We start from the raw sequence: 27,877 nt of genomic DNA, 5'->3' as shown, positions 1-27,877 counted from the left end.
AATCTTGAGGAATCTACACATTTGACCCCTTGGTGAATTCAGAATTTTGTCTGCTTTTCGGAAATCTATAGCTTTTCTGAATCACCCATGTGCTTTACACTATTTTAGACCAGAAACTGGAAGTAGGTTCAGCGCACAAAAAAATAGGGAAAATAGGTTACCTCTTAGACAAATGCCAAAACTGTGGTACAAAATTAGTTTTTTTCATTCAGCTCTGCATCTTTCTGAAAGCTGGAAAACTGGTGACTTTAGTACATCAAATCGTATGTGAATGCCATTTTTAGGGAATAAGGGAATAAAAAAATACATTATTATCTGGAACACTTTTCCCCTATTTTTAAAAAAAATCTAATGTTTGCTATATTTTGCCTATTTTCTCAATCTCCTCCAAGGGAATCCATAAACCCTGGGCACCCTTAGAATCCCCAGGATGTTGGAAAAAAAGGACGCAAATTTGGCATGGATACCTCATCTGTACAAAAAATTATGAAGGCCTAAGCACGAACTACCCCAAATAGCCAAAAAAGGGCTTAGCACAGAGGGGGGGAGGCTTAGCAGCAAAAGGGTTAAAACGACATAATCGACATTTAGCACCTTAGCTATTCTCCTGCAGTTGAGGCAGCACCTTATTATCTTAACATTAAGTGCTTGTGATTGAAAATTTATTTTATGAGTGTTGCATGCTGTTATTTTAGGGTAATGGATTCTGCACCTTGACTTATGTAGACCTCTGTATTATTTTATTGTAATGTTTATGGTTTTTATGAACTGTAATAAACCGTCCTTACGCAGTTTTGTGACTAATATAACACAGCCTTGCTTCACATTTAATAACAATATTTGCTGTATAAAAAGACAACTTGATAAGCCGACAAATTTTGTGTAACTTGTGGCAGTGCCATCATGGCATTTGGTATTCTAGAACTTTTCATTTTTTTAAAAAAGTTACTTTAAATAAATGTCACGATTCAGTAATATGGACGTAGGTACTTGAGACACTGAGAAATGTTCAAAAATACTTTTTTTCCATTTTAAAATCTTTATTATTTTTCGTGCCATTTGTTGCCTGCTTTAGTTATATCTTTCGAGAGCTTGGCTCGTACGTTGGCTCTTGGCCAAGGACCGGCACTCACACACCACTGCCCTTGACCACAGTCGCTTACCCCTCCACAAATAACACGACCAGAAATAACGTGTAGTAAACTACTGTGTGAGAAACAAGTCAATTGTAAAACCTGTGGTCGCCGACAAGAAGTTATGCTTCCTATCGCAATGTATGCTATACGTAATCATAAATTATTCGATTTTTTTTATTTTTTTATTATAGCGCCTCAGTCTCTGGCTACGTTTTTCACGCCACCATATCATCCCAGACCGACGTCATCACATTTCATGTTAGTTGCAAAAAGTCCCTTCCGTGTTGTGGGAAGTGGAGAACAGAAAGCGAAACCACTGCTCGCCGGTCACGGGCCCCAGTTGCGCACTTACCTCACAAAATACAAAGCTTCCGCTGAGACCCTGACAATAATATCCCTCTCGCTGTGTCTTTTCATTTATACTGTGAAGATGACGGAGAAACTCTATGACCCAGCAGACACCACTCTGAAGTTTGTTCGCAGAAAGGACGATATCACAGGTGAGAGACAGACGAAGGGTTGTATCTACTGCACTTTTTTCGCTAATACGGATTGTGTCACTGCACACCCTTACGTGCACTAGACTTTCACTCTGATGCACTTTAGTAACAACTATCCTCCTGAAGCATTGATGCTGGTTCATTTTAAACATGTTATTGAAACGTATTGGGGCTCCGTCGGTATTGTGGATATTTGTGTCGGAGAATGTTATTTTTTTAAATAAAGCATTATACTTAAGTGGGGTCAGATTACTAAAGCGTTATGGTACGATGTCTTTCCAGCACATAACGTTTCAACAATCAATTGCAATGTGCCACTTGTCATCTGTTGACTGCGGTTACAGTACGGCGCCAGTCCTGGAAATTGAATAAGTACCAACAAATGTGATGGTTAATCTGTTCTGGATTGATTCGTCATAATCAGACCGAATTGTAATATGTTGTACGGGTTAAGACACACGCATCAAAATATTTGAGTACTTGTCCTCCTTCCAAGTTACAGTCCTTGTATATCTCAGTGAGTTATGAACCTGCATCTAGAAGCTTCATGCTCAATAGGAGGAATAAATGTAGAACCCTACTGTTTCTCTCAACCTTTTGTTATTTTAAGGTTGCCACATAGGGTTTGAGTAGTAGTAAAGACTTACCATCAAGAACGATATAAATGGTCATTATTGTAATTATTACTAATATAGACAGATATCTGTCCTTGCAGTGCATGCATATCTCTTGCTCAAAGGCCTTGGAAAACTCAAAAACCTGCCTCCAAAAACAGTTTAGCTTAAACACTTTTGAAGTGACAAACTAAATGTTTTTGTTCCCTCCATTCCATTGGCATCAGTTTTTTAAGGTCCAGCAACACCAAGCCTGATTGACACCTGAACAAAAGTGCTGATGGTCATTTATGTAAAATGTTTGTGTTGTGTGCAACTGAAACTGCAAAGTAAAAGTCCTCCATTACGTTCTGCTGGTGGCTGCGTAAACCCTAAGCAGGCAAAGTGTGGGCTATGTTGAACGCATGGCAGTTTCAACAAATTTCATTGGGGGAGAGTCAGTATATTTTTCACTGAGGTCGTCCAGAATTCCGTATCTGAATCTCTCAGAAACCTTGTTGGAGGGTCATGGGGCACACAGGGGTTCCTAATCCCAATCGTGGGGTTGAGGCCTTTTACTCATGATGTCCTGGGAACTTATTTACAATTGATCCTGAGTAACTGGTCCAAGTAACTCTTCTGCACTTGACACTCACAGTGCATGGTCCAAGCAGTCCAAGGCTCCCTTTGGGGGAAGGTGTGGTGCAGGACAGTGAACACCAGCTCACAACTCTGAAGAAAAGATTTACAAGCCCCTAACGCCTCCTTGCGGCACCCTAGTGTCATTTTTTATTTACGCTAAGGTGGCTTTAAGGGGGCCTTTTTCCCACGCCAGATTTACAAAGTGGCGCAGTGCAAGCATTGCGGCACTTTGTAACCTCTTGCTCACATTATGCCTGCGCTAGGCATAATGTATGTAAGGGGGGCATTCCCCTGCTGGGCGGCCCAGAAAAATTGTTCAGTGGAATTTACTAGATTTCACTGCACCATTTTTGCCGTCATTTTTAACACCTCCCTAAGGTAGGCATTAAAGTGATGCTCCCATTGTTTCCAATGGGCTCCCCATGCATTGCTGGACTAGTGCCATAGTTTTTGGCGCTAGTCGACCAATGCTCCACAATAGCGTAAAAAATGTTGATGCTACTGTGCTAACTTGCGCCATGGTGCACCGTAGTGTAAATACGACGCTATTGCGGTAGCATTAGGGGGCGCAAGAAAAGTGGCACATCATACCTGATTTGCCACATTCTTGTAAATCTGCCCCTAATTGTGCTCAGCTGCAGCAATAAATCACAGTTCTGCCAAATACCCACTTCTATGGAAAAAGAGAAGTATTTTATTTTCTACCGCTAACCACACAAAGGAAAAATACGGCACTCACAAACAATCACACAGTTCCTTCTGAGGTCGGGGCTCTAGTGTTTCTTTGGCATTTACCCGTCCCACTCTCTCCTCGCGATAGTGGTTATCCCCCATTCACTATTCGTGACATCCAGGGTATGCCTCACTAGCAGTCCACATCTCAAGAGTCCACTTTTGACTTTAAGTTAACGCCAACAATGTTCCGTCTCCGGAGTGCTACTACCAGAAAGTTGCCCTGGGTCTGACAGGCCTGAAACCAGTCTTACCTGCACCGGCATGAGTGAAGAGTCTAGAGTTCCTGAGTTAGCCACATCAATGGGAGCTCACAGCGACTGTAACTGAGTTCAGGTGAGTCGTCCGTATGCAACCCAGCGGCTACCCTCAGTGGGTACAGTCTCTCACTTATGATCTCTCTCCCAAAGCGACCTGGAGGCTTTCTGCTGCTCCTCCTGCAAGGTAAGTGTTCCTCTACCGGTGGAGTGTTGGGAGCGATGATCCTGTCTTGGGTGCTTCACCTGGGTGATGGTGTGCTGGTGCTCCCACAGTGTCATCACTTCTTCGGTGGGTGATAGCAGATCAGGTTGCAGTACTTAATGCTCCCGGTAACCCCCTCTTTCCTACACAGTCACTGCATCTCTCAGGAGCACACAGACTCCTGCTCGATCAGCATGGTGAAATCCTTCACGGTGGCTCCTTCTGGTATACACGGTTACTGTCCACTATCGCACAAGGGTATGGCCTTTACCGCACAGCAACCTTTTCCTTGGCGGCCCCTCCTGGCATACAGGGTTGCTGACTCAGCACTACACTTAAGCTCTGGCCCAGTCAGCACAGTAAAACACACGGCTTAAATCCTCCTGGCAAACAGGGTTGCTCACTCAGCACTGCACACAAGCTGTGGCCCAATCAGCACAGTGCAACACACAGCTTAATTCAGGGTGGCCCTCTCTTGACATATGGGGACCAGCCAACTTTGTCCTGCACACACCTGACAACCAGATCAGTGCTGCAGCAGTTTCCTCACACCTCCCACAAGGAGTCCACTCGACAGGGCTCGCTACTGGACCTCCCTCCCTCTAATGCTCTGCTTTTCCTCACAGGGCACACTAGTCTTGGCAAGCAGGCAGGGGCTGGTGGTCCAGGTTCCACTGCAGGTGCCCTTGGATTCTCTGGGTGATGCCTGCTCACCCATCGGGGAGACTAGCAGGCCTTGGTCCCCAATCCTGGTCACAGCAAGAAGTCTTGCAGAGCTTCCCCTCCTCACACAGCCTGTCTGGCTGCTTGACAAATGACAATTTTTGGAATCTCAAACTCCACCTCTTATAGTCCAGATTCCAGACACCAAATGTGATTTAGGGAATGAGTCTTTAAAGTTTTATGTTGGGGTTGTGCCTCTTTTGCAGTGGTCATGCCTCTACTCCCTCTTTCTCTTGAAAAGACATCTGCCACAGCAGGAGTGTTTTCAAAGTTGAAAGTCCAAAAATACAGGCCATGGAAGTGATTAGACTTTACACCTAGATTCCAACCGCAATGATATGTGCATCAAAAGGTTAGACCAGGGCCCCCCAGCCACACTTTTTATGATTCTCTTATCAGCTCTATCTCCTTCTTAAGAGGTGCCCATGCCTCTTCCTTGTGACTTCTCACAGAATCAAAGAGCACCCTTTAGGGTGTACAGGAGATGAATGGCTCTCCTCTCCCTAGTGTGTGTCCCACCCGGCTCACAGGAATGCAGCAATAAACATCTTTCTGGTGGGAATCTCTTTACCTCCTCTCCATGTTTCACCATGTGGGCCTGAATCTCCCAAAATGGAACCCATGGCCCTCCAAGTATTGTACCATTCACAGGCACACATACACCTAGTCCAGCTATCTATAGTATACTAGTACTGCACACCACTGTATCTTCCATGTACTGTACCAGTCGTAGACACACATGCATCCAGCATAGGCACTTAACATTCTTACTGCCCAGCACTGTATCTTTAATGTACTGTACCATTCATCGGCACACATACATCTACCATATACATTTAACATTCACACACTGCACCCTTCATGTATTGTACCACTCACAGGTACATATACACACAGTACATGTACTTATACTACACGCAGTGCACACCACTAGATCCTTCTGGTACTGTAACACTCATAAGGACATATACACCTAGCATGTGTATTTACTATGCACGCATTTCACAATACTGAATTATCCCTGTATTGTACCCTTCCCGAACACACATACATCCAGCCCAGATACACCTCTTCTGCACTGTGCAGCACTTCACACTAAACCAAAGTAGGCCAAGGGTGAGTTAAGCACACAGTAGACCTCACTCTAGTGACACACCCTAGCAAGCATTTGCAATGCAATGGGTCTCGCGTTTGTTCGAGTTAGAGCTATTAGCGTTGTACACTCCTAACTGGACTTTTCTTGCCACATAAACTGAAAATGAAAAGTAAAACAGTTTCACATAAGTGAACCGACGGTGGCCATGAGCATGAAGCAGACACACATAAAGAAACAGAAGTTCGGTCGTAGTCAAACGTATCGGCAAACGTGCACTTATCCATGTTACTGGCAAAAGTGCAATTATCCATGTAACCGGCAAAAGTGCAAATATTCATGTAACAGGGTCGATGTCATGCAAAGCGCTGGACTACTGCACAGGGAGATTGCGCTGCCTACGAAATAAAGAGAAAAAGTATTCCGGAAACCATATGGAAAACATGGTGCCTCTTATGTTTTCAGTTGCTGGCCGGTGCACTCATGGAGGGCTAAACACCAGAAAAGGCATTACGTATGCATGGCTTTCACTAATGAAATCAAGCGAATTTTAAAAGGCAAGCCAACAAACCAACCAAACTGATGGGTGTGACATGGGCGTAGTTAAACGCCCAATCAGAGATTACAACGGGGACAGAGCGCTTTGCGCGCCCGACCCTAAAAAGGACCTGTTCACTCCTATTGATCACTACACAGTATGCTGACACCACCGCACTCCTGCTGCCTAACTCTTGGTGAAGGTGGTAGCATTCCACTGCTATGTGAGAAACGCTTTGGGCCCCAACCTAGACAAACAAGACAGCTGTCCATGAGACAGGCCTATATCATGGTGCACATTCATGATCCATGTTTGCCTATGACAACAAAAATCAGCACTAGGGATCTAGTTGGGTAGTCAGGACAGAGGTGCACGCCTGTTACCCTGTAGAGGACTTTTCCACCCCAACAGGTTCAATAACCACTGCTGAATCCGGGGTCCAGATGGGTCCCTCTCTTTTCCAGCACTGGATGGCACTGTGCTACGCTACACAATTTTTCATGTCCCAGACTTCATTATCACAGATCAATCTTTTAAGTTGTTGGTTCATTTGAACTGAATCAAGACTGTACTAAATTGTTAGATGAAATACCAGGACCAAGACTCAGGTGCCATAGTGATATAGAATAAATCATATGGTAAACTCCAATCTAGCTAATGACACGCATCCAAACTACAGCATTCAATATCCGGTTTCTTATCACTGTTTAGATCAAAGCCAGTTCTGCGTTGTATAAAATCTTACCAAACAATCAACATCTTTACAAGTCTTGAAATTCATATTTTCAACCCAGAATGAAAGCTCTGTGTTAGACAGAGGCAACGTGAAATGTGTGTGATTACAGTTACATTTCTCTTGACTTTGTCCTGTACAGCAGACACTTTTACATTTATCTTATAAATACGTTTTTAACATACTGGCTTGGCTACAATTTGTAAGATGAAGTTATAGTTTTTGTTTGGGGTGTACTTCAAGACCTTTATTTTTTTTTTAGAAACAAAAAATATATACATATTATTTAAAAGTAATAAACATATACAGTGGGCTTTGTTTCACCCTTCTTCAGGGACTGGGTCCTCCAGCAAAAAGCCTTAAAGCATTGGCTTGAAACATTGTCAGGCACATTTGGAAACAGCCCATTGTGTTATTGTAATCTCACCGTCCATCTATTGAGTTGGTGTATCCTTTGCATGCATTGGGATACATGAGGTACTATTTTACACCTGAAATGTATGGTCTGTCATGATCAGAAATTAATGTTTTTGTTCTAAACGTTTGATGAGATCAATACATTGAGCTATCACTACATTGTAAAGGAAGTTTATAATTACTATTCTAAATTCCACTTAGGTTGATCTTCAGAGGGCAAGCATAGGTGAAGTTAAAAATACTAATGATATGCATGCCTTAAAATGTAAAATTTCAAAAGTGGATTAATATTGATGACCTCAGTATAGTGACTCACTCATCACATGCTCCTCTTCCTGCTGTTGGGCCGCTACTTCATATGCACCCAGAAGCTCTGCTTTAATCCCTGCCCAGCGCCTCCCCTCCATTGCTGGTCGGACACTGTTCAAGCCATCCGTATGACTGGTGACTCCTGTGCCTTACCAACAGGACCCTGCTCACACCATGAGGATGCCCAAGACTCTTCTGCTCTGCCAGTGGGCCACTTCTGCTGTTAAGTGCACCCAGCAGCTTCCTTAAGCTACACACAAAGATTAGTAAAAACCAGTGCATGTGACTTGTAAATCATGCTGCAATCCAGACCTGTTCACTTGTCATTGCTGGTTACGCAGAGCCATTCAACAGTATTTTTCTGCTGCACAGATAAATAGTAAATAAGCACACCAAATAATCTCACCATAGAATGCCCTTCCTGTTTATCATTTGACAATTGTAATTGCATAGGTTACTTTCAAGGGTAATGTGCTCTTCTTTTGGTCATGATAACTTGTGTTAAGTAGACTCCCAGCTATTTGAGTGATTTAGATCTAATTCCCACCATATTAATATATAACCACTGTTAGAAATGGGGTCTTTGGTTGACAGTCAGGTTACCCCCTGTTCAAGCAAGGACCCTCACTCTAGTTAGGATAAAAGAGAATCACCCTCAGCTAACCCCTGCTTACCCCCTTGGTAGCTTGGCAGAGCAGTAGGCTTAACCTCAGAGTGCTGGGCGTAAAGTATTTGTACCAACACACACAGTAACTTAATGAAAACACTACAAAATGACACAACACCAGTTTAGAAAAATAGGAAATATTTATCTAGACAAAACAAGACCAAAACGACAAAAATCCAACATACACAAGTCAAGTTATGATTTTTTAAAGGTTTAAAATAAAAAGAGTCTTTAGGTAGTTGTAACACCACACTAGCGCTGCTAGCGTGAAAATGTACCTGATTTGCGGCAAAAATAACCCCGCACGGGCGGTGTGCGTCGAAAATAACCCTGCACGGGTGTATGCGTCGAAAACAGCTCGGCACGGCGAGGCGCGTCGAAAAAGCCAGCCACGCGACGGTCCGAAAGTCCCGTGGCGCTGGTTGCGATCTCTCAGCCTTCGTCAGCGATGCTGCGCGTCGTTTCTCCTGCTCCGGGCGTCGATTCTTCGGTCGCGTTTCCTGCGGCGTCGTTTCTCAGCTGCGGAGCCGGCGTCGCGTCGTTTTCTCAGCCGCGATCGGATTCGCGTCGATCTTTTCTCCGCACGGCGCTCGGTGCGTGTATTTTTGTCCTTAGGTTGCCAGCCTCTCCTTTCAGGGTCCCAGGAACTGGAAGGGCACCACAGAGCAGAGTAGGGGTCTCTCCAGAGACTCCAGGTGCTGGCAGGAAGAAGTCTTTGCTATCCCTGAGACTTCAATAACAGGAGGCAAGCTCTACATCAAGCCCTTGGAGATTTCTTCTTCAAGATGGAAGGCACACAAAGTCCAGTCTTTGCCCTCTTACTCTGGCAGAAGCAGCACTGCAGGAAAGCTCCACAAAGCACAGTCACAGGCAGGGCAGCACTTGTTCCTCAGCGATCAGCTCTTCTCCAGGCAGAGGTTCCCCTTGATTCCAGAAGTGTTTCTAAAGTTTGTAAGTTTGGGTGCCCTTCTTATACCCATTTTAGTCTTTGAAGTCACCTTCCTTCAAAGGGGACTCACACCTTCTTGCGAAATCCTGCCTTGCCCAGGCAAGGCCTCAGACACACACCAGGGGGCTGGAGACAGCATTGTCAGAGGCAGGCACAGTCCTTTCAGATGAGAGTGACCACTCCACCCCTCCCTCCTAGCAGAGATGGCTAATCAGGAATGCAGATCACACCCCAGCTCCCTTTGTGTCACTGTCTGGTGTGAGGTGAAAAACAACCCAACTGTCAACTGACCCAGACAGGGAATCCACAAACAAGGCAGAGTCACAGAATGGTTTAAGCAAGAAAATGCTCACTTTCTAAAAGTGGCATTTCCAAACTCACAATCTCAAAATCAACTTTACTAAAAGATGCATTTTTAAATTGTGAGTTCAGGGATCCCAAACTCCACCTGTCCATCTCTTCTCTAGGGGAATCTACACTTTAATCATATTTAAAGGTAGCCCCCATATTATCCTATGAGAGAGAGACAGACCTTGCAACAGTGAAAACGAAATTGGCAGTATTTCACTGTCAGGACATATAAACCACATTACTATATGTCCTACCTTATCCATACACTGCACCCTGCCCTTGGGGCTACCTAGGGCATACCTTAGGGGTGCCTTACATGTAAGGAAAGGGAAGGTTTAGGCCTGGCAAGTGGGTACACTTGCCAAGTCGAATTTACAGTGTAAAAATACACATACAGACACTGCAGTGGCAGGTCTGAGACATGATTACAGAGCTACTTATGTGGGTGGCACAACCAGTGCTGCAGGCCCACTAGTAGCATTTGATTTACAGGCCCTGGCACCTCTAGTGCACCTTACTAGGGACTTACTAGTAATTCAAATATGCCAATCATGGATAAACCACTTACATACAATTTAAACAGGAGAGCATATGCACTTTAGCACTGGTTAGCAGTGGGAAAGTGCTCAGAGTTCAAAAGCCAACAGCAACATGTCAGGAAAAAATAGGATGCAGGAGGCAAAAAAGTCTGGGGATGACCCTGCATAAGCAAAAGTCCAACAACCACTTATAAAGATGCCTGCACCCATAAGCCCCCACCCCTCTTGTAGAGCTTGAATTTGAGGATCTTTTAGCTTATTCATATTTACTTAGAATACTGAAATGCCTTGGATTTGCTTTACTGGTACAGCTTTGATGATGAATCCTTTATAAAAATCCCTATGTTATGCATATCTGTTCATGTATATGGCTACAGCCAGTATCACAAACTCCTTACAGTTCCCTTGTGAGACTTCATCCTCTCTGGTAACCTCCAGTACAGCAGTCAAGTGTTACTTGTGCTTCAAGGGCTAGCTGTTTAGCTTTACTTTTAAGGCATGGTACCAACATAACAGAATATAATCTGACATAAATATTGTGTCCTAAGTATTGTTTATAAATATATCACTCCTTTGTAATTAAAAAAGCTACACCCAGTGAGACAATATATAGGACACAGGAAAGAAGAGTGTATGTGTGGTGTAATACATGGGCAGCCTTTGTTGCTACAAGCTTTTGCCTAGAGTTCAGGGTTAATTAAAAAATAGGTAGGTTAGGATAGGTATATTTGTAGTAAAATAGGAACCCTTAAGGCATGCAAACAATTAGAAGAGTTTCTTAGTGCTAACTAGAGTCATAATGGGAACCAGTAACTTACTCCAACTACAATGGATGCTTAGTGAAAAGTAGCCCGTCTTGCAGAACCTCTGAACCTAATGTTCCTAGACGTGAGTGAATGTTGGGCTTGGCGTTTATTCTACTTGGGTGTACCAGTATTGTAAAGGATTAGACCCCTTTTCATTGCTTTCTGAAGCACAGGATGACAACGTGTCTGGATGAGTAGTGCACAGATTTGGCAGTAAATATATTAATGGGTGAAAAAGAGTACAATGAAATAAGATGATGGTCTAGAATATGACCTATGAAACTGGTAGCCCTAGGAGCAATTGCAGAAGCAGATCGCAGCAGTCACATTCTGATCCAGCTGCAGGTGATGCAGATATACTTATAAATGGCCAAGAAGAGAGAATTACTGTAGTCCAGCCTTGTGGCAGTGAGCACTGTGACTGCCATATCTTCCTTACTTATAAAATGTCAGGTGAAAGAAATGGTAATTCAGTGGGTGACATCTGAGGGCACATGAAAAAATCAGTGTTGTACCTGACTCTTAGATTTATAATATGCCTGTAGCGGCCTTTCCATTTCCTTACCTTCACCATGCACAGTTTGAACCTGGTTGAAGTAGCATCTGTGTCCTCTACTCAGATGGATCAGGAACTTGTCTTCATTAGCGTAAATATAAAAGTGGAAGCTACAAATTAGGCAAGCAAGTGGCTCAATATAAGGATTACAAGACTGGCTGTAAGTGGGCATCCTTTTGTGTTTCCATATGGAAGTCTCCTGGAACGTAAAATGAAGTGGGCTTGAAATTGCCCGAAAAGTGTCAGATAAAATTGATCTATACTAGCCCAACACTAATCTAATGGCAGAAAGTGGGCTGAACAGGATTTTGTGGTTGGTTTCTGAAATGCCCCTCAAGAATTCTTAGAGGCATATTTATGATGCCCATAGCGCCACCTTGGTCCCATTTGCCTAATTTTTATTACACAAATGTGGCATTAAAGTGGCATTTCCCAAGCTCCACTTTGAAAACCCTTGCGCCACATCATGCCTGCGCCAGACATAAGGTTTTTCAAGGGGGGCATTCACATGTAGGGAGGCCTAGAAAAGTGGCGCAGTGAAATTTACTAGATTTCACTGCGTCATTTTTAGCGTCATTATTAACCCCCATTGAAAACAATGAGCCTCCCTGTGCTTTGGTGCATTAGGGCCATAATTTATGGCGCTAATCCAGAAGAGTGCCACATTGGCGCCATAAATTATGACGCTAATGTGGACACGACCTCCATGGTGCGTTGGATTGTAAATATGGCACACACATAGGCCCTCATTACAACCCTGGCAGTAAATCCCGCTTACTGCCGCGCCGACGGCCGCCAAACATACCGTGACCGTGGCGGTAATCTGCCACAGGTACTATGACCCACACAGAGAATACCGCCACAATACAGACACTCACACAAGTCCGCCAGCCCAAAGGTCAGTGATAAACTGGCGAAAGCAAAACCCACACCTTCATGCTAGCAGGAATACACCCACAGTATCACGACCCACGAATCAACGGGGCGGTCTTTCAACCGCAGTAAACCATTGGCGGTACACACTGCTGCACTCAAAATACACACACACTAACAAAGCTACACCACATTTGACAATTCAAAATACACACACCTGACACACATACACACACCACACCCACACACTCACGCCACTATAAAACACACACCCACATTACCAACAACCCCTTACAACCTAAAAAAAGAGACCAAGCACAGAGAGACAAGCAAAGAGCACACACTCAATCAGACGCAGAGAACACTATCACTCATACACCATCCACGCACATCACATTATACATCCCAACACATCACCCTACACATCACCTTACACATATCACTCACACCACATCATGGCACCTGAAAGACACTTCAGGTTTTCTGAGGAGGAGCTAAGGGTCATGGTGGAGAAAATCATTGGGTTAGAGCCTCAGCTATTCGGATCACAGGTGCAGCAGACGTCAATTGCAAGGAAGATGGAGCTATGGCGGAGAATCATCGACAGGGTCAACACCGTGGGACAGCATCCAAGAACCAGGGATGACATCAGGAAGAGGTAAAACGACCTACGGGGAAGGTGCGTTCAGTGGTATCAAGACACCAGGTAGCTGTACAGAGGACTGGCGGTGGACCCCCATCCTCTCCCCCACAACTAACAACATGGGAGGAGCAAGTCTTGACAATCATGCATACTGAGGGCCTCGCAGGAGTAGCAGGTGGATTGGACTCTGGTAAGGCAAATTCTTTACTACTTAATCCCCCCCTACCTGCATGCCATCACACACCCCCACCTGTACCCTCACTCCCATCACTCCATCACCTCTCATCCACCCTACCATCACAACCCACACATCCCAATACCAAGCCCTGCATGCAACCACAATGTGTGGACACCCATCACCACAGCATGGCCAGTAGACTTACTCACCCAGCCCATACAATCAGCAATCACACAAGGCCAATGCAACAGGGAACCACAATTCTATAAGGGAAACACACCCATTGCACAAGATGGCACACACAGATACAATAACAATGCATTTGCATCCGAACAGGACCCCTACCCAACGTCACCGGACAGGAGGTGCCAGCTACATCCAGTCCCCCCCCAGAAGAGGCCCACAGTGATTACAGCAGCTCTGCACGCCAGGATCACTATGACCAACCTGGCCCATCAGGGACCTCTGGACAGTCAGTTACCCTGCCACACTCCCAAACCACCACAGAGCCTCCCCCCTCAGGAAACACCAGCACAGCACCCACCCAGCGGCCCATGCCACTGTCCACGTCAGTCAGCAGTGTGTCCACCACTACAGAGACCTCAGGCAACCCCACTAGCCCAGGACGATCAGGGACCTGGGGTCAGTTGCAGTGGGCACACGGTTCAGGGGACAGAGGCATAGGACAACAGGGAAGCTGGGAGGACTGCTGTGCGACAGGGGGGAGGACAGGCCCAGGGAACCGACCCTCCACGAGGCACTCTCACACATCATGGGAGCATACCACCGTTCCCAGGAGACCATGGGCACGGTACTGGCCAAGTTCAGGAGACCCAGCGGCTGCAGGAGGGACAGTACCTGGGGATCAGGGGGGATCTCACAAAAATCTACACCATCCTTGTCACCATAGCAGTGGTGCTGGCTGATATGGTCAAGATCATGAGGGAGGCAGTGGCACAACAAAGGGCCCCTGACACTAGCCGAACCGATGAACAGCCTTCCACCTCCGCCTGCGCTAGTGGACATGAGGCCCCCCACAGGACCAACAGGCCACCAGCACCCCACCCCCTGCAGAAGGAGAACCACCCTGCAAACGGTCCCTGCGATCCAGGCAGAAGACAGAGAACATTGCCAAGACTCCTGCCAGGAAATAGGACTCTCCTGATTGTCACTCTTCTGTCCCACTCTGTCACTCTGTCCACCTAGAACTGCCATTACTCCCCTTATACTGTGTGGGGACCTTGGGCTCACCTATTAGCCACACCCGGTGCCTCTGGTGTTGGCCCATCACATAAGGGATGCTGCTATTTCTCAAGATATAGGCATCATGCACAGAGCCAGGATATTTGGCATTCACATGGGAGATGTACTGGTCCGCCAAACACACCGTTTGCACATTCATCGAATGATAGCTTTTTCTATTCCTGTACACCTGTTAATTTCTGCGGGGGAACAAATGCCACATGTGTCCCATCAATGACACCAATGATGTTGGGGATATGTCCGAGGGCATAGAAGTCGGCTTTCACTGTGGCCAAATCCTCCACTTGGGGGAACACGATGTAGCTGCGCATATGTTTCAGCAGGGCAGACAACACCCTGGTCAACACGTTGGAGAACATTGGCTGAGACATACCTGATGCCATGGCCATTGTAGTTTGAAAGGAGCCGCTTGCCAGGAAATGGAGCACTGACAGGAGCTGCACTAGAAGGGGGGATACCTGTGGGCTGGCGGATAGCTGACATCAGGTCTGGCTCTAATTGGGCACACAGTTCTTGGATTGTGGCACGATCAAGTCTGTATGTGATTATAATGTGTCTGTTATCCATTGTCGACAGGTCCACCAGGGTTCTGTACACCGGAGGATGCCGCCATCTCATCATCTGCCTCAGCAGTTGTAGCCTATGGAGGGGAACGGTGAGCAGAAGGCCATTTACCACATAGATAGCACAACTGTGTCTGAATTAATTTTACAGAAGCAGTGTGTGAATTAGAGAGTCAGTATATGTGCTGTGACGCAGTTAGGTGCCATGCCATGTGCCCCCCTGAAATGGCAGCTGCCTGACCTGTGAGGAGGGACAAGGGGAAATGAGGTAACTGTGCTGGCATTGTGCGCAACTCCACATTGGTTATCATTGGGCCCTATGGGTTCCAGGAGCCAATGGCGGTGTACGCGGGCGGTGGCGGTACGCACTGCCGCGGACGTCACCGATATTTTCTACACATTCACTCACTTGACACCTGACCATCAGCCATCACCAGACCTACACTGCAAGTGCTGCTGTGACCTGAGTCTGGAAGCAACAATGGCTCATGTGTCTGGGGAAAGGGCCCCTGCCTTCACTGCGGAAGAGTTGGAGAAACTGGTGGATGAGGTCCTCCCCAGTACACGCTACTCTGTAGTCCTCCAGACAAACAGGTGAGTACACTGTGAGCATGATGCGTGGGCAATGCCTGTTTGGAGTGGTGTGGTTGTAAGCCACATGTTGGGGGGTGCTAAGGCGTCCTGGCCTGACTGCTGCATGAGAGGTGGTCAGTGTATGTGCATCAGGGCATGGGTGGGAACTGGTGGGCAATGAGTATTACGGTCCGGACAGGTGAGTAATTACATTTTCCGCTGTCTGTACCCTCTAGGTCAGCGCCCACCAGAAGAAGGGGATTTGGCGAGCCATCACCAAGGTTGTGCGGACCCTGGGGGTCTATCATAGGCGGAGCACCCACTGCCGCAAGAGATGGGAGGACCTGCACCGCTGGACCAAGAAGATGGCGGAGGCCCAGCTGGGGCTGGTCTCCCAACGTGGAAGGGGTTCCCGTCGCACCATGCCCCCCCTGATGTTCCGCATCCTGGCAGAGGCCTATACAGAGTTGGATGGGTGCTTGAGGGCATCACAGCAGCCACAAGGGGGTGAGTACAGTTTCAGAAAGCTGACTTTGTGCGCTTTAGGAACTAGCTGGGTGGGGGATGTGGGCTGTGGGTGCCCCTAGGCCAGGGCGATCATGCCAGGGTAGGTCCCTTGTTTGCAGGCTCTGAAGCACCCCTACACCAATGGTACAAGTGGCCAACTACTACTGGGCAGGGTCCTGTGGGTGTCAGGTGTGCAGGTACTGGCATTAGGCATTGTACCCCATGGGCTGGTGACCACCTTATTGAATGGTTGGGCATGGCCTGGTGCATAGGGCAGTTCAGTGTGTGTTGTGTACGCCAACGGTAGTGTTGTTGCTGGCATTGACCATGTGTGTCCTCTGTCTATCTACCCCTTCTTGTTTTGTCACCCTGTCCTTGTGTGCGTTACAATCATCTGGCGAAGGAGCAGAGGCACCGGCGACGGAGGGAGCTGCATCCCACATGGCCCATGAGGGTGAAGCCACGGAGGGTGAAGCCACCAGTGGGACGGAGGGCGAGGGGAGCTCCACAATGGGAACAGGAGGGGATACCAGTGATAGCGACTCCTCCTCTGATAGAAGTTCCCTAGCGGTGGCGGACACCTCTGTGCCCACACCAGCAACAGGTACAGCCACCACCCCCCCTACGAGCACTGCCCTCCCAGCAGCTTCTCAGTGTGTTTCCCGTTCCCGCTCACCCAGGAGGGTGAGCATCTCCTTCGCCCCAGGCACCCAAAAGACAAAAGTGGCTCAGGAAAACATAAGCACCACAGAAGATCACACAGGCACTCATACCAACGTCCACTGCCTCCACTATGTCCCCCTCCTCCTCTTCGTCCACCTCCCTCCCAGTAGCGTCTCCACTCACACCTGCATGCACTACATCATCAGCCACTACCTCCATCAGCAGCACGCCCATCACAACACACCCCTCACGAGCAATAACCACCCCCACAACCATGCACACATCCCCTGTGTCCTCTCCCAGAGTGTCTGTGAGCCCTCCTCCCAAAGTACACAAACGCAGGCACACACCCACTTAACAGCCATCCACCTCACAAAAGCCTCCAGCGCATGCACCTTTACCCAAACTCAGCAGATGTACGCCTCCTACAACCACTACCTCTTCCTCCACTCCAACACCCCCTCCATCTTCCCGTCCCAGTGTGTCCGGAAAACTTTTACTAGCTAACGTTGACCTCTTCCCTAAACCCCCCCTCCGTCGGTGTCCGCTGTGGTCCCTGCAAGTCCGAAAGGGTCGAAGGGGGCACCCGTCAGGGCTGCCAGTGTGCCACCTACAGATGGTAAGGACCACCCGATTCCACCACCTGCCAAGGTTAAGAAGGGGCCGGCATGTAGCAGGGAAAAGACGCACCACCCACCCAGCAAGGCCTCATCCAAAACCAAAGAGGACAGTGCCAAAGTCCCAGCAGCGACTACCAAGGTGGGGAAGGGACACAAAAGCAAGGGCAAGTCACCTCAGAGCACGAAGCCTCGTGGTGAGGGGCTGGTGACCGTCATTTCTCCAGACAGACCTGTACCACGGTCAGCACCGCCGGAAGGACCGCCACCTGCAACGCCACCTGCTCTGCCACCTGCCCCGCCATCTGCACCACCCCCTGCACCGCTGCTGCCCCAACAACAGTCACCAGCATCCTCCAAGTGGTCAGCTGTCCGAGGCTGCTGAAGACGGCCTGGTGTCTCCCACCACTACTCCAGACACCTGCACCACAGGCAGCACTGGCAGCATCTCCGCCGCAGATACTGCCACAGCCACCGCCACTGCCACGTGCCCAGCCGGTGCCACTCCATCGGACATCAGCAGCATCCCCAGTGGGCAGCCGTTCGAGGCTGCAGGAGACGTCCTGGACCCTGCACACACCACATAAGGCACAATCACCAGCACTGGCACTACCAGCAGTTTGCAGCCTAAGTCGCCGCAGGATGGAGTATGGCTCTGCATCCATGGAGTATCATGCTACCTGTTCCCTGCACATCTCGTGCCTCAGACACCCAGGTGAGGGAATGGGAACTGCCACAACCCAGGTGCAGCATCACTGGGCACAATGCCCCCTCCAGAACCAGTGGAGAAAGGCATCCACTCACCCAATCCTTAGCAGGATGAAGCAGACTGGGCACAATGCCCCCTCCAGAACCAGTGGAGAAAGGCATCCACTCACCCAATCCTTGGCAGGATGAAGCAGACTGGGCCCATGGCCCCCTCCAGAACCAGTGGAGAAAGGCATCCACTCACCCAATCCTTGGCAGGATGAAGCAGACTGGGAACAAGGCCCCCTCCAAAACCAGTGAAGAAAGGCATCCACTCACCCAGTCCTTGGCAGGATGAAGCAGACTGGGCACAAGGCCCCCTCCAGAACCAGTGGCGAAAACACCCACTTGAGAGACTGTGGCTTTGCACTCCCCAGGACCAAGAAGTGGGCAACCCACCCACTTTTGAGATTTGAAAGACTGTGACTTTGCACTCCCTAGGACCAAGCAGTGGGCAACCCACCCACTTATGAGACTTGAGAGACTGTGGCTTTGCACTCCCCAGGACCAAGCAGTGGGCATGGAGCCCCCTCGAGGAGCAGTGGCGTAGTACCATCTTCCGGCTGAGGTGCCCCCCTCCCCTTCCCCCTGAGGTGCCTGTGTTTTTTCGAACTGATGCCCCTGCAGTGTTCTCTCCGTTTTTAGGCAGGTGTCATATGTGGGCTTCGCCCATGATTTTTGGGACCACTGGTCCACGGACATCTACAAGGAACACTGTACAGCCTTCTGTACATAATGTAAATATTTGTATATACTGATTATTTTATATTCGATTGTTATATCTGAATGTTCCAAAATATCAATGGTTAAACTCATTTCCTTTTGTCCCAGGGGGTGACGGGTGTATCTGTAATGTTTTTGGATTTGTTAGTGTGTATGGTGTTGTGGGTGAGGGTGGGGGTGTTGCGTGCCACGTGTGTGTGTCACTCTCTTTTACCTCCCCCCCTCCCCTGTGTGCTAGGTGCAGTACTCACCGTAGTCATCGTCGCTGCCGCCTTCTTTTTACTTCCTGGTGTATTAGTAGATACACCAACATGGGCAGGACCTGCAGTTCGGGCTCCATGGCGTCCTGGTTCTTTGTGGAGTGTTGGAATGTGGGTGGTTCCCCTTCAGTGTACTGTTTCCACCATTCTTTTGATGTCATTTGTACTGCCCCAGAAAAGATGGCGGATTGGCCTCTCATAATAGGGTGGGCGGTACATTGTCTTCCACCTGTCTGTTGGCGGTAACCGCTGCGGTGTTTGTTGCTACCGTCCTAGCGGTCGGAGTGTTAAAGTGGCTGTCTATGTTGCCGGTTACCACCGTGGTCGTAATCCCATTTTTTTTACCGCCGGCCTGTTGGCGGTGTTACTGCCGCTTTAACACCGACCGCCAGGGTTGTAATGAGGGCCATAGTGTTGTTAGAGGGACGCAATGGGGCGCTAGAAAATTCATCAAGACAGACTGTAGGAAATCCTTATACAGAATAGAGACATTAGCTTGGAGGCAAAACGTTGTCTGGAAATGGAGGAAAGGCTGAAGAGATTAGTCGGGTCCAAGGAAGATGTTTTCAACAATGTAGTAAAAGAGCATGCTAAAAATCAAGGTCCACTTTTATTGCAGAAGAGGAATTATTAAAAACAATAGTAAGAGCTAGAGTGAGCATTAATCCCAGGGGTATATGGTGTTCCCTGCATATGACATACAATAGGAGAGACACTTATTCCATTCCATTCAGCCCCAGAAAAACTGAATTTATACTCCTCAATGATGGCCACTTTCAAATCACAATGAGAGCTGGCTAAAGGAAATTGAACATGGCGGTTTAATTCCTTCTCTCTCTACCTTTGACTGATCCCTTGGCTTCTCCTTTGACCCTAAGTTATTAATCATAACCCACAATAATAAGAAAGTGTAGGCTACCTGGCATTTGATTTTGATCCCTTCTTACACAAATTTAAACCCTACCTCCTATCACTGGTAGTTTGCTACACAGTACATCCAACCATCCTATGACTTGTGAATAGGGGAAACACGCTGTTCTCATTTGTGTACCTGCCTCCATCTTGGTTTCTCCAGCAACTTGTCTGATCACGGTTCAACAGAATTATGACCATATCACCCCTACTCTCAGAAACCTCCACAGGCAGTCAGTAAAGCATGCATCAGGCTCAAATCTCAATGCATCAACTGCAGCACTGCACACAAACACACACACACACAAATACACCCACGCACAAGTCTGTCTAGCAAACCTATATCTTATTCACTGGCCCCTCTGTATTTATTACATGCAGCATCAGTCAGCTGATCCTGACAGTACTCAAGGCTATAAATGTAAAACCTTGTAAATAGGCCTTACTTCCTTCTCCTTCACACTGCAACAGCCTGCCCTTCAGCTAGGTCCGACTCCCTCGCTTTCAGCCTTCAAAAGAGAACTCTGTCTAATGTTCTCACTGTATCTTTCCATATTAATCCCTATCTGTCCAGCCTTCTCCTCAAAATCCTCCTGTGTATCTGTTATTTGGAAGTTACTAGTAACAGCTGCAAACACTATATATTATGTACATATTTTTATGACCTCCATATGGCCTGTAATTATGTTGCCCTCTGATCCCTATATAGCCTCTGCTTTTACATGCATCCACCCACACTCCTGTAACAGGCTTAAGGCTTCACATTACTCCTGTCTTTAAAATGCTAATTTCTCATAGACTTGATAGTGATATGGAAATATCTTTGCCAGAAGGGAGTTGGACTTGATTCCTGGAAGATTTTCTTATCATATGGAAGGCTCTAAAAGGAAATCTCACCAAGAAATGCTCCTTTAAATCAAGGGTCGGATTGTATTTCAAGCATTACAGTTACTCCCAATGCTCATTGGTTATTTATCCCTACCTCTTTTTGATTATGTGGCTCAAACCTCATGGTTATTTATCCTTACCTCTTTTTGATTATGTGGCTCAAACTGGTGAAATTTCCGAAACAAGGAATCAATACTTTTTCAAGCCCTGATTAAAACAAGAAATACCTATTTATTTTCTCCTGGGAAATATATTTTAAGATTTTCCTTAGATACTTTGAGTGGTCAGCAGAGTTTACTTAATATCTACTCTGAAAACCAAGCCTGCCCCCATCAATGAAGGAGGAAACTTAAACCATTGATTTGCACTGTATGATATTGCCCTTAAACACAGAAATGTTGTTGCTTTAAGGACATGATAAAGTGCGCAGCCAGATACTTTCAAGGACTAAAGAGTCCGGCGGGCAACCAAATACTTTGGTTGGATGGAGTACACCACCAGATTTTTAGGTAGGATGAGTACACTACCAGATTCTTTGGTGGGATCTTGCTGAGGTGAAGTACTCTAACAGATACTCTGATCGGATTAAGTGCACTGTCAGATTCTGTAGTGAAAACTTAGACTGTTGGAGATTGAAGCTGGTGTACTCTGTATCTTAAAATTGTAATGCCTGGTAAGGTGGGTCGTATCGTACCAGAATACTGTTTTTTAAATATTTTGCAACACAAATATTGTAGCAAACATATCTGCAAGTATTAACATGATGAATAAATATGGTTAGGGTTTACATTTCTCATCTCCACATATATGCACCTTGCAGTATATATCTTCAAAATCTGAGCTGTAGAGTTCAAAATAGTAAATTTATACATATTAATATACACTTACATCCTTGATATTTTGGTGTTTGATGTTTTTTGGCTACCATATTTGTGTAGTACAATATTTCTGTAGCCTATTTTGTGAGTTAGAACTGATGGGCCAGGTTAATGTTACAGGAGGAGGGGCAGTGAACATCCAGAATTGAAATCTTTATTGTTCTGAGGCAATACTGTTTACAGCTAGAGGGATATTGTTGCAGATCCTTGGGTCATAGATGCAAAAAGTCTGCTGCCTTGTGTTTTTTCTTTTTTACGCTTCTTAGTCTGCAATCTGATGGTGTCCTGGCTGCAGGTGTGCAAAGATGGTGAGCTTGTCTGCAAGGTAAACATGGGTGCTGGTTGTGATGGCTTTGTAAATGATGGAACTGGTTTTGAAGATGGCGTAGGCCAGCAAGGGGAATCAATGGAGTTCCATCAGGATGAGGATAATGTGATCATATTTCTTTAGGCCGTAGATGAGACATGCTGTGGCAAGTAGGATGCCCTTTAGAGGTGCCAGTGGGAAATCTGGAAGGCTGCGCAGAGTAGAGCATTACAGCCAACCAGATGCAAGAGTATGAGGGCTTGAACAGCCTGGAGGTCGCTTTCTGGAATAAACAGTTTCACTTTCCCTAGCAGAGAGAGCTGGTTCCAAGGCCTTTGATTTTTTTGGCAATTATTTTTATTGAGGGTGAGGTTGTTGTCCAATTGACTTGGCCTTAAGTGAGGGTTGGGATTCAAAGCAGTGAAGGTTCATGTCATTGAGGTAGGTTTGTGCTGCTTCTTGTTTGTTGTTCTTGGCAAATAAAAAAAATTATGCCTTTGTTGGGTTGAGCATCCGGTAGACGCAGGATGTCCAGGTCTAGATGATAATGTAGAGTTTGAGGAGTTGGGTGTTTTGAAACAGAGGAGACAAAACTTACAAGGTACCAGTTTATACAGACATGTACACAAAGGACACTGACCACACAAGTAGGCAGTGAAAACTGCCTGACCTCTTGTGCACCGGCCTGCCCCGTGTGCACTGCACACAGGAAATGCCAGTGCACAAGAGGCCTGAAACTACAGCTTTTGCTGCCTCTGGCCCATGGTCTGAATTCAGAGGGCTAACAGAGTTTTTGGATGAACTCCGTGCTCAAAGCGGAGCACGGAGTGCCAAAAACTCTGTTAGCGGGTCTGACCTTATTTGGTTTCTTCTCATTAATTTATAAGGGGACACGTTAGAGGCTCGATGGACCTTTTGACTGCGCTTAGAGCAATTCCCACCATAAGACTCAGTTTCAATACCAATCAATAACAATACCATTCAATAGGATCAATAATCTTGGGAGTCAGTAATTTCCACACACCATGACCCCTTGGTCATGAATAACCATGCCTTTATGTAAAAGTTAGATTGTTTATTTCCCTGTATTAACAATGCTAATATCACGTAACTCTCAAAATCAAATGATAAACATACAAAAACAATACTGGTTGACCGAATCTTCTAAAGAATCTCAATTTGATCAATGCATGGATCACTACACATTCCAGAGTTACAGTACAAATCAATAGCAAGAACAACTGCACAATAGAAATAGCATATATTTAGATTCAGCAAAGAAAAGACACCAACTGTTGTTAATATTTAGCAAGCATTTTCAGTGAGTCTCCTAACTAACCTTCTGGTTATAATGGCATGTTTGGGCTTTACGCAAAACAATTTAGTCAACACAAATTTCGAAAAACATTTAACTATGGCTCTATCAAAATAAGTGGTTGGTATCCAAAGACGAAAGCAAATAGACATGGCAATAAGTAACATAGGGCCAGATGTACGAAAGGATTTTACCCATTCTGTGTCTATGGGAAAAAGCTTTCGTACATATGGCCCATAGTCTTATGCCTTGCCTCAGTGTGGTTCAGCAAGCTGCAGCAGTCTTTGTCAATTGGACATTTGTTCGGTCAGCATGGCATTGGGACTTACCAATAAAGTTCAAGATAGAAATGGCGCAGGAACGGACATAATCAGAATGGCAGTTCTCAGTAAAAGATTTTGGAGAGAGTGAGCTCTTTTGAAGGAGTTAGGAAAAAGTGCAGCTTCTCCTCTCAGACCGGTTAGGAAAAATGTGGGGGTCTCCTCTCGGTACAGTCTGGCTAAGTTAGATTCCCTAAGAGTTCTTTCCACGTTGCTATTGGTCAAAGAATTATACGTTTACATTTAGTCCAATGAAAGTAGAACCTCAAATCTGAGATATAACTAAATTGTCTTTCACATGTCGATGATTGGCTCCTCTTCTCCTTTTCCCATTGTTGGGCTTGTCAGGTAACTATTTTGTATCGCCTCATACTCCAGTCAGTGCATCAGTTGTTAGATCCTAGGAACATCGCCTTTACATACACTAAGTTCTACAAAATATCAATAGCTAGGGCAACACATTCTAGCAAGCAGTTCGCATGGGAAAGGAATTTAGCTACTAGCATCTGGTCAACGCAGTGGAAAATTACAAATCTAGGGCCAGATGTAGGAAGCACTTTGCGAGTCGCAAACGGCAAAATTTGCCGTTTGCGACTCGCAAATGCGTGTTTCCTATGCAGAAATGCATTTTGCGAGTCGGGACCGACTCGCAAAATGCATTTCCGAATCGCAAATAGGAAGGGGTGTTCCCTTCCTATTTGCGATTCGCAATGGTATGCAATTCCATACGCGGTCGCAAATGGAGTCGCAGTTACCATCCACTTGAAGTGGATGGTAACCCATTCGCAAACGGGAAGGGGTCCCCATGGGACCCCTTCCCCTTTGTGAATGGACCCCAAAACATTTTTTCAGGGCAGGTAGTGGTCCAAGGGACCACTACCTGCCCTGAAAAAAAAACCGAAACAAAAGGTTTCGGATTTTTTTTTAAGTGCAGCTCGTTTTCCTTTAAGGAAAACGGGCTACACTTAAAAAAAAAAAAAACTGCTTTATTTAAAAGCAGTCACGAACATGGAGGTCTGCTGACTACAGCAGGCCTCCATGTTAGCGAGTGCCCATAGTCGGTATGGGGCCGCAATTTGCGACCCACCTCATTAATATTAATGAGGTGGGTCTTTGCGACCCCATACCGACTCGCAGAAGGTGTCTGAGACACCGTTCTACATTGGAAATTGCAACTTGCAATTTGCGAGTCGCTCCGACTCGCAAATTGCAAGTCGCAATTTCCAAAGTTGCTACATCTGGCCCTTAATTCTCTAAGCAGCCATTTTATGTGACTCGTCTAAGCAATGCAACTTAACATGAGGCCCTGCAACTAGGCCCCAGACCTCGCTAATTTAAGGCCTGTGACTAATAAAGCAAATACATAATATATGACCATTAATATAACATTCTACTCCATTAATGTAAACATGAGCACGACATTTTAGATTAACAAGCAGTGAATAAGGACACTTCGTGACTATTGGCGGTCACTCAAGTAGGTACATTTTCAAAGTTGTGTATTATTTCTCTATATTAAGTCATTTTCGGTGCAGAATCAGCATTCAGAATACATGAATATTTATTAGCAAAATGTCAGCATTAACAGCTCCACCACCATAGTGGAGCTCCCCATCCAACCCTAGAAATGACAGAAGAAAGTTCAACTGATAGATGGAAAATCTGATTTGAACTGTTTTTGGTGATTGCAAATCCTGGCGTGTTTGAAGTTAAGAGGTTTATGGTGATCACATTTAGACTGGAAATTGAAGTAGCTGGACAACAAGAAATGCTCATTGAGTGATGGTCTTTTTTGGAGTAGTTGTCATATATTAAACACCTTCCAGAGTACAAACAAATTAATATATTTTTTAAGTAGTGAATTGGTTAAGCTAATATTGGACAAAATAGTATCTTGGAGGAGAGAGAGGAAGGTGTAAAGAGTGCTGCCTGAGGCATAAAAATCTCAAAATAAAATATTTTTACATTTATATACTTGGAAAGTGTTCCGAACTACTTCTCCTGAATATTAATGATTAAATTCAGACTTCACATGGAACTGTGTTCTTAAAAGAAAATATAGGATGATAACTTGAACTGGTTTCCACAATAATCCACAAATCACAGGAGATGTTATTGTTAATTAGAACGTGTTCTGAGGTAAGTTCGAGTATAACTATTTGCAAAAGATGATTGCTTTTTGTTTTTTGAGAAATTGAACAGTATGTAATCTCTTTTGGTTTTGCAGCAGGGTGGAGTTTTGAGTTTAATGAGCTGATTACATTACGGTTCAGGGTGTAAAGTGCTGATTATTTTGGAGGTAATTGTAATTTCTCTGCATACAAATCTTCGTCCCATTACCTATAACCCACCCTGACCCTTTGAACTTGATGATGTGTTTGCTTTGTGATCCCAGGAAAAGCAGTGGGGTTATCTCCACTTATGGGTCCCTCCAGAATGGGAAGTAGAAGGGGATGGGGTTTTGTGATTGGTCACATGATGTGTGACTGATAGTAAAAACAACTCGTATACTAAGTAATGGAATGAGGTAGAGCAGTCAGACATTAAAAATTGCTGGTAACTAGTAGGTGTATTACTGAAATGGCACAGTTCTTGCACAATAGTATAACCTTGTAGCCCGCTCCCGAAGGCTATACCAGTTGTTAAGGCAGCTGAACCCGAGTTATGTGCCCGAGCCGCAGTAGAGCCGGAGGCAGATGAGTTATAAGTCTATAGAAACATTCCACCCTCTAAGGGTAGAAATTCTAAATTAAAAAAGTAGAAACATTAAGATAAACATTGGAATGTTGAAGCTCCAGGCTTATACCAGCCATTAAAAGCTCAGAGCTACTTCATTGTCTTCAATGGAGCTCTCAACATTCCAGTAAGACAACCACCTGAGCAGGCTATAGTGGCCATTGAAGGCCCGCTCCAGCTTTAAAGGCCTGAGCCAAAGGCAAGTGCCTTTAACAAGGAAGCAGGCCTTCAATGACTTGTGTAGCCCGCTAAGGCAGGCTATAAGGCTATTAGAACATTCCCTCCATCGAAGGCGGAATGTTCTAATTATAAAAACAAAAGCCTGTTGGAGCGCGAGGGGGTTAAAATCCCAGAGGCTTCAGCTCCGAAGCCTTTGATTCACATCTGTTGCTGTGACTTTTCAACAGCTAACAGCCACACGAAGGTCACGGCTGTTAGCTGTTGAACATTCACAGCAGTAGCTGTGAAAGGGAGCTGAAGTCTGCCCCTGGTTCCCCTTGGGCTCCACTAAACTGCTTTCTCTCGTTCAGCTGGGTCAGGGAGAGCCAGGAGCTGAGCAGCTTTCCCCCTTCCTCCTTCCGAGGCTGAGGTGATTCTGTGAGCTACTGCAGGAGGGATGGGGAAGGCTCTGGTGTGCCCTGCAGCACAGCCTCTGCCTTTCTTTTTCCTCTGCCGACTCTATATATTTTGGAGAGGCAAGGGAAAGAGAAAGGCTGTGAATTAAAACTTTAACATTTTGAAAGCAGTGGGCCTACGTTAATTTATATGGGCCATTGCTGCTCCATTGTCTTCAATGGAGCTCTTAACATTCCAGTGTTCTAATATCTGATGTGCTTCTCGTCTGGTTGTTCTCACATGAATGTTTACATTTTCAGCTTAATGACCACATGTTCCATGTGGACTAACTGTCCACACCCTTCTCACTTTCTGTGCATCACTGGGCCAAGAAGGAATCTCAGTTCTCAAAACCCCTCTATTTTAATCAGGTGACAATGAAGACGTCTTCCGGGTGGAAATGTCTTGTGGGCATGCTGTGGACCCTTCTTCTTTAACTGGATGGTGTCGCAGTCTAGTGGATCAGGTATGGCAGATAAGGATGGTGTCAATGGCAGTGTCTCTCCAAAGCAAGATGTTGTCTCACATGGAAATGTAGGCATCCATCATA

At 46.0% G+C, this 27,877-nt stretch overlaps 1 protein-coding gene across 4 annotated transcripts in view; it reads left to right on the top strand.

Annotated features, from left to right (window-relative positions):
* The first annotated feature begins 1,254 nt into the window (after nt 1-1,254).
* Nucleotides 1,255-27,877, top strand: part of LOC138265821 (uncharacterized) — a 284,844-nt gene continuing 258,221 nt past the window's right edge. For all 4 annotated transcript variants that reach the window (XR_011199430.1, XR_011199431.1, XM_069213889.1 and 1 more), the window contains exons 1-2: nt 1,255-1,636; nt 27,699-27,793. Coding sequence is in view for 2 of the 4 variants with exons in the window: in XM_069213889.1 (XP_069069990.1) it covers nt 1,258-1,636; nt 27,699-27,793 (474 nt within the window). In the remaining 2 variants the exon portion in view is untranslated. The remainder of the gene's footprint in view (nt 1,637-27,698; nt 27,794-27,877) is intronic.

Source organism: Pleurodeles waltl, chromosome 11, assembly GCF_031143425.1.
Source record: "Pleurodeles waltl isolate 20211129_DDA chromosome 11, aPleWal1.hap1.20221129, whole genome shotgun sequence".
NCBI lineage: Eukaryota > Metazoa > Chordata > Amphibia > Caudata > Salamandridae > Pleurodeles > Pleurodeles waltl.
Note: the sequence above shows the minus strand (reverse complement) of the source record. Positions and strands in the feature narration are given on the sequence as shown.